Source organism: Lycium ferocissimum, chromosome 9 (assembly GCF_029784015.1).
Source record: "Lycium ferocissimum isolate CSIRO_LF1 chromosome 9, AGI_CSIRO_Lferr_CH_V1, whole genome shotgun sequence".
NCBI classification, from domain to species: Eukaryota; Viridiplantae; Streptophyta; class Magnoliopsida; order Solanales; family Solanaceae; genus Lycium; species Lycium ferocissimum.
The window spans coordinates 19,757,915-19,764,733 of record NC_081350.1 but is presented as its reverse complement, the minus strand read 5'-3'; the positions used below and the strand labels follow the sequence as shown (position 1 = coordinate 19,764,733).

At 38.2% G+C, this 6,819-nt stretch overlaps 1 protein-coding gene across 2 annotated transcripts; it reads right to left on the bottom strand.

Moving 5' to 3' along the window:
• Positions 1-514: 514 nt before the first annotated feature.
• Positions 515-6,570, bottom strand: LOC132029820 (probable E3 ubiquitin-protein ligase RZFP34). 2 transcript variants are annotated; one of them, XM_059419196.1, is made up of 12 exons: positions 4,197-6,570; positions 3,500-4,084; positions 3,213-3,300; positions 2,791-2,850; positions 2,656-2,688; positions 2,355-2,432; positions 2,156-2,199; positions 1,752-1,792; positions 1,561-1,643; positions 1,370-1,461; positions 1,172-1,283; positions 515-1,085 (listed from the first exon to the last, which is right to left on the bottom strand). In XM_059419196.1, the coding sequence occupies exons 2-12, from the start codon at positions 3,688-3,690 to the stop codon at positions 972-974; spliced, it is 936 nt and encodes a 311-aa protein (XP_059275179.1). In that variant the 5' UTR covers positions 3,691-4,084; positions 4,197-6,570; the 3' UTR covers positions 515-971. The 2 variants fall into 2 exon arrangements, with proteins under 2 accessions (XP_059275179.1, XP_059275178.1); XM_059419195.1 differs by having other exon boundaries at positions 3,500-5,970; positions 6,011-6,570.
• Positions 6,571-6,819: the final 249 nt, after the last annotated feature.

Here is a 6,819-nt window from a genome sequence, read left to right as displayed (position 1 = left end):
AAAAAAAAGAAGAAGTATATACTGCACGTTAGAAAATTAAAAGGGACTAGCTTTTTGCCCCTTTTTTTTCGATATGTACCTTGCACTCTAAGATTGCAGTCACGGTAATTTAGGTCAGGTACCCTTCATAATTATTTTTAGAACTACAGTACTCTTCAAATATGAAGCAATAATAAAAATTTGATACGACACATAAGTAGTTAAATTTATATAGTTTAACGGTTACTATTCATTAAATATAAGCAATATCTGCTGATATATCAAGGACGAAAGCACAAACTTCTTTTTAAAACGGATGAGCCAAAATCCAAAAAAACGAAGAGTCAATGTGCTTTATAGGCATGACAGTACTTTCCCTCGGGTAAGCCATAAGAATGGTGCGTTCCGAGGTGTGAAGTGAGAGAAGGGATGTCACAATTGGAGTAAAAACGACTAGAGTAATATTAAGTGAAGAAGTACGCTTGCAATTACTTTGCAGACCTACCAAGCAACTGGAGTAAGACAAAACAAATCGAGATATGAAGGCCAGTCCTGTTTATGCCTTGGGTACTATGACACTTTGAACTAATGCCTTATCTTCATCTGTAATTTACAATATCACACAACGCATCAAGTCTCTCTGCTAGAAAGGATTGAAGAAAGCCACACACACTTACATGCTAACATGCCAACAATAATACTGCTTGCACTGAACAAGTATTGTCAGCGTCTTCAGAATTACACTGGCTTCTTTATATGCCACATACTACAAGGAATATTGAAAATGAAATGAAGAAATGCGAAAATACGAGAACCCCAGAAGTGCTACAAGCAGGATCATATTAGAACCACCCATCCTCCCATCGTTTTTCCTCCAAGCTTATAGCTTTGAAAAGCCCAATCAGTTCCCACTCAGAATTACCACTCTAGCCACATAGGGTGTGGGATCAGTTTCACATAAATGCCAGACTGATGATTGATATTTGGTCCCTCTATCTGCCTCTAGTTTGGCGGGTGTTGTAAGATTTGCAACATGGACATTTCTGGGCCACAAAGTGAAATTGCACTTCTGAGGTGATTCCACAATCATTACAAAGGATCCAAACCTGCAATATCACCAATTTCAGTTACTTTCTGAAGCTCGTATGGCACATTGACGCAGTCATAAGAACAGTTGAAAAAATACACTTACCTTCTTGTCTTGATAAGATTCGGGCATCGGTGTTGCGGCAATCTCCATGTCAAATTTCTCCCACACTTTTGACATATCACATACCGACTTAGAGCAGAGAGGACAAGCATATCTGTTGCAAAGTTAAAGTCAGATCAGTCGTATAGACAGTGTGCACATGTTGAAAATAGGGAACAATAAAAAATAACAATAACTTACTGGTAGTGTTCCTGCATCTCCTTCAAGCAGTTCTTGTGAATAGTGTGTCCACAGGGCATGACTGTCACGTCATTTACCGACTCAAAGAGATACTGCATATGACCATTCTCCATTCATTCGGTTGCAACATCACAGAAAAGGTTTAAACGAGGGTAAAGGCAAATGAAGAGAATTTTTATTGCAAGCCATACCTCAAAACAAACAGGACAGTCATGATGCATTGCCCCCTCTACACAGGGGTGGCTATTCTTTAACAGAACTGAATAACAACATCCTGTCCCACGCAACCACCAGATAGTAAGAAAAATGAAATTCCAAAAGAGAATAAAGTGTAGTGCATGTACATGACCATATGATAAACAAAGGGATGACTGAGACTTACTGCATTTGGGACAGTGGAAGAAGTTCTCCATCCCACCAATCCTAGAAACACGAAAACATTAAAACACCAACATCAAATCGATACAGAGCTTAGACATCAAATGTACAGGCAAGTATGAAACGGAACATTTCAGATGAATTGGTACTGAATTGAATAGGTCTTTTCATTATTACACGTGGATGACATTAGCAAAGGTGTTATCTCCTTTTCTTTAGTTGCTTTTTGCACTCTACCAGAAGCTCAACAAAAATGATTGGGTTGGGGGAGGGGGGGGGGGGGGTAGGGTTGTTTAGTTTTTTTTTTTTTTGGTTTTTTTGGGTGGTTGGGGGAGGGGGGGGCTGGTGTTTCGCAAAAGGGATATGGAGAATGTGGAAGGTAGTGGAATTTAAGCTAAGTAACAATACCTGCAAATGCCACAACCATTGCAGTGATACTGTCTCTTGGATATCTGCAACACGAAAAATGGGCAGAGATTGTCAGCACATTAAATATTTCACTTACAGCTGCATTTCCTGTTACTAACTTACTATCCACTCCTTGAACTCAATGTATGTATTAAGCATTCTCGCGTGAAAAACTAAAGTTAGGAGAGTTTCAACTTACATCATCATCAAATAGCTTACAGGTCTCACAGAAATATCTGCCCATGCACACACCACAATTGATGCAAACTTGCCGAACCTGGTAGAGGACATAAGTGATAACTGGTCAGAATGCCAGCTGCTTAGCTAGAATAGCAAACATCAAACCAAGAGAACTCGGTTCTCTTCTCTTAAGGTTCTTGATCAATGAAGTGTCAAATGTGCTTTAGCAAGAGTGACGTGTGTTGCTCAATCGCAAACATCCTTTAAACCGTGACCATGTAAAAGAGTGCGAGGGCGGGGATAGCATAAACACCACTCACCTCTTGCTCAGTACCACAAAGCGTGCATATAACCTGCAAAGAACCCGTACGAATGAGTATGTATTTTCTTAAGCCTGTTCAGATTCCATACTAAATTAAATGAAGAGAAGTATGACCACCAGTCAGAAGCATTACCCTTTCCACCTTGTGACGAGGAATCTCATGTCTTAGTTTCTGGTCAACATCGATATTGTTCTGTAGACAAGCAAATATGTCAGTCAAGTCTTTACCGACCAAAGACGGAAGATGCGAAATCTTGGGGAATAAAATAAGAATCTTTGTCTGATAAGGTAAAGGCTAAATGACAAGTAGCCGCAATGAATTCTATGAGGTGTAAACCAAGGTGCCTTGAAATCAAAAGGTACAAGAAAACATTGCGTGCCTTCAAACAATTATGCGCACGTCCCTGGAATATCTAGAATCTTACTGAGGTAGCATATTCTGCACCTCTTTAGCCGCAGACATATTAAACTTATTCATAAGTGTATGCTAAGTTCCATCATCTACTAGCATGTCATATTGTCCAAATTATTACTCCATCATTCATCAGGACTTACCTTAGCTTCATTATGACAATGCCTGCAGTCAAATATCTCATTGCAGCATGGGGCTCTAATGCGACATCTACGCCGATAATGGGAACAGCTGAAAAAGAACACACATCAGAGAATAATCGATACATTATAACATCCACTATGTATGAGGTGTAGGCAAATATATATCATGATATGTATCTACACCTTCAATAGTATTATTATGACAGAATTGGTGATCAAAGATCTAACAAGAATAATTGTACAAAATATACATAAGTTTACCATCAAGAATGAGACAGAGAACATACCCATATTCCAAGTAACCTCTATCAAGGGCTTCAGTACAAGTGGATTTTTCTTCACGTGTACCATCCTCAGGGAAGCAGCCTCCATGGAAACTCTGAACCAGATCAGCATTATTCTCAGATGTTGTAAAATTTTGTAAGCTCATGGCCTCACAACGTGGCGTCCCTGAATGTTCAATCGCTACGTCTCCCATTGAGCCTTATGAATGAATTAAAAACTACAAGCCCTGCATTCAGGAAACAGTTAAGGGAAAAATCCTAAACCTACAAAGGCATGTCTACTTGCCCCTCCAAATGGGCAAAACACCTCAGACAATGTTGCTTGTCGCACATCAACAGCAATTGAAACCAGCAACAACAAATTCCAACAAAGGTTGACAGCTCCAATCAGCAAACTCCACCATTGGAATTCATCAAAACAAGTTGATCTACAAGAATCCACAAGTAGGTTCAAAAGGAACCCAAACTAGAACTATCGTGAAGCATTGCGGAGCTCCAAAGCGTCCAGCAGTAGATAATAATGACTGCATGATGACTTCATTCTTGGAGAACTCCATATAAAGAGATACTGACGAACGGTAGTCCAACCTAAGGTAAAAGCAATGGATAACAATATCAAACCCGTCCTGACAGAAAAATATTGGCAAAAGGGCGAGACTGCAGAGATGAATTATTTGTTGTCCATCACAGACAACCCTACCTCTGTCTGAGATTCTGCACCATGTCACTTCAACAAGGGAATCTTACCCTGAAGAAGATATAAATTCCTAAGAGTGTGTTAGTTGGAATCTTTCATTGTCAGAAAGGTAAATGTTATCTGTTGGGTCACAACATCCAACAGGTCCATAATCTTCGGTGGTCATCTTTTTGTTTTTTCTTCTTATTCTTCCTTTTTTCCTTTCTTTTTTGTTTACCTTTTCACCCTGAGGCATATCTTTGTTAACTGAAGCAGAAAACAAAAAGCATCACGCCACGATATCTTATTTTTCACCATCTACCTCTCATGTGGAAATCTCATTACCATCAGTCAAGAACAGCTACAACCACATATACCAGATGATCTCCTTCAGGAGCTCAAGATTAGGTAGGTTAGAAGATAAAACACACCAAAAGGCTTGGAAAGCACTCGAAACTCCTAATCCTAAATCAGCCTATTAAAGGAAAAGTGAAAACTGCAAATACCAATAGCCTCAGCGGATACCAGCATCAGAAGTTGAACACAAAATAGAAAATGGAAACCGTGTGATGAACAAACTGAACAGAAGATTTGACATAGATGTCCAAAGAAAAGGGCGCTATCACGAATACAACTTCCATTTGATTAAAACACCAGCTTTGCAACTTCAGATTGACCAAATACATACTTAGAAAATGCTTGTGTTTATAGTCCCAGTCTCCATAACAGAAAAGGAACAGGGCAGGAAAAAAAAAAAAGTAATGATCTTCTGCATCAAATTAATCTAAGTAAAGTTTCTTCTAATTATTTCATCATTTATGAGAGTATTGGATGTTGAAATTCTCAGTTTATTCAAGATTTTTGTTATTTGTGTTTTTTTTTTTCTTTCTAAAGTCTAATCTAGATTTTTCCACATATTCTTCATTTATATGAGTATTGGATGTTGAAATTCCCAGTTTATTCATACAATTCCAAACACTCAATTTCTCACTAGAACTTCTATTGACAAATGCAATTCACATACTGTCACAAAACATCAATGATCGTATGTACTGAAATCGCACATAAGAAGCAGTGTAGATTTGAAAGACCACAAGTCTGCTAAAGTTGTGCTAAAACAGCCACCAGCTGTTCTGATCACATTCACTATATGCCCAACTTTTTCCCATCTAGGCAGATTTTCACTGACCTAACCATCGATTACAGTTGAAAAGCTTTCCAACCTTGCCCTCCATTTCTTAGCTAATCAAGATAACAAAGCCAACCCTAAAGTTCAAGGTACCCCATATCTTAAACCTGTGAGCACCTATATATCTAACTATAATTTTTCCAAGAGTAAAATTAGACAATTTCATCAATCATCCTAAGTCCAAAGAAAGCCAAAATTATTTATCAATCGTTCTTCGTTCCTACGCAGATATTTTGCTGCCACTCAAAAGCAAACGACTCACGCAATCCGTCAACCAAGGCAAATGCACGAAATCGACGATTATTTATACTCGATGAATCAAAAATCGCGTATAAAGAAAATATAACCACAAAGCTGGAAAGCTCACCTATATAAAACACAATTCCACCAACACTACATAAACATCTAATTCAAACATAAGACATTTGCAAGGCAACTATTCGTAACCCAACAACACGCAGATCAATCATCCATGATCTCAGAGCACAGAAACACAATCCCTTTTTCTTCGTAGCACAACAATCACAATTCTTATAAATTCCACCAAAAAATGAAACCTAGATCAAGAGCACAACACCACAATTACTATACAACGCACCAAAAGTATCTCTCTTCATACAAATAAAGGCATATCCACAGCAAACAAAACCTAGAAATGCATACACACAAACATTTGAGAGATTCCACAATAGAGGACACTACACACACAGAAAAAAAAAAAAAAAGAAAAAAAAAAACTAGAATTAGCTACGAGGTTCGTCGCTAATTTGTTGCTATATTGCTCGTAGCTAACAAAATTTTCCGATAATCTATGGCTAATACGTTGCTAAATAGGATTAGCAACGGATTTTCCTATTTAGCTAGGCAAAACAACATCTAATGCAACAATTCTAAAAGAAAAACAAACAGAAAGGCGCCATAATAGGTCTGTCCACGGATGCGCGACTATTATTAATAATACTTGTAAGCAATATACTACTATATAATAGGCGCAAAATTCATATGATGTACATACCTATTATAAGGAAATTCAATAAACAAGAACCAACGACGGAATTATGGAGCAAAAAACAAAAGTGAATATTATGAATTATAAAAGAAAGCTAACGGAGGGACTCTTGGAATAACGAACTTTCAACTCCGATCGTCGATCACAACGCGCTCCCACCTGAAAATGCCAAATATATATAAACACACACACAGATAGAGTTGGAGTAATTTTGTTTTCTTGGAATATTCAGCGAAGGGGTTTGAATGTGAGCTGTTTTTATAGGTGGATGGACACCGGGGGGCGGGGAGGGGGGGGGTTTGTTGTATCCAGAGACTTCGACAACTATTGCAAGCTGTGGGCGGAATGACGTGTTGATTGACATTATCTCAAAATATCTCTCCACTCATACACACCCTTGTTTCCTTATCTCTCTCTCTTTTTGTGGAGGATATTATTATTATTATTAT

Coding starts and splice junctions, on each gene's coding strand:
- LOC132029820 (XM_059419196.1), bottom strand. CDS start 3,690: ATGGGAGACGTAGCGATTGAACATTCAGGGACGCCACGTTGTGAGGCC. Junction 1,793..2,155: donor AATGGTTGTGGCATTTGCAG/GTATTGTTACTT, acceptor TCGTGTTTCTAG/GATTGGTGGGATGGAGAACT. Junction 1,086..1,171: donor AATCTTATCAAGACAAGAAG/GTAAGTGTATTT, acceptor GTGATATTGCAG/GTTTGGATCCTTTGTAATGA.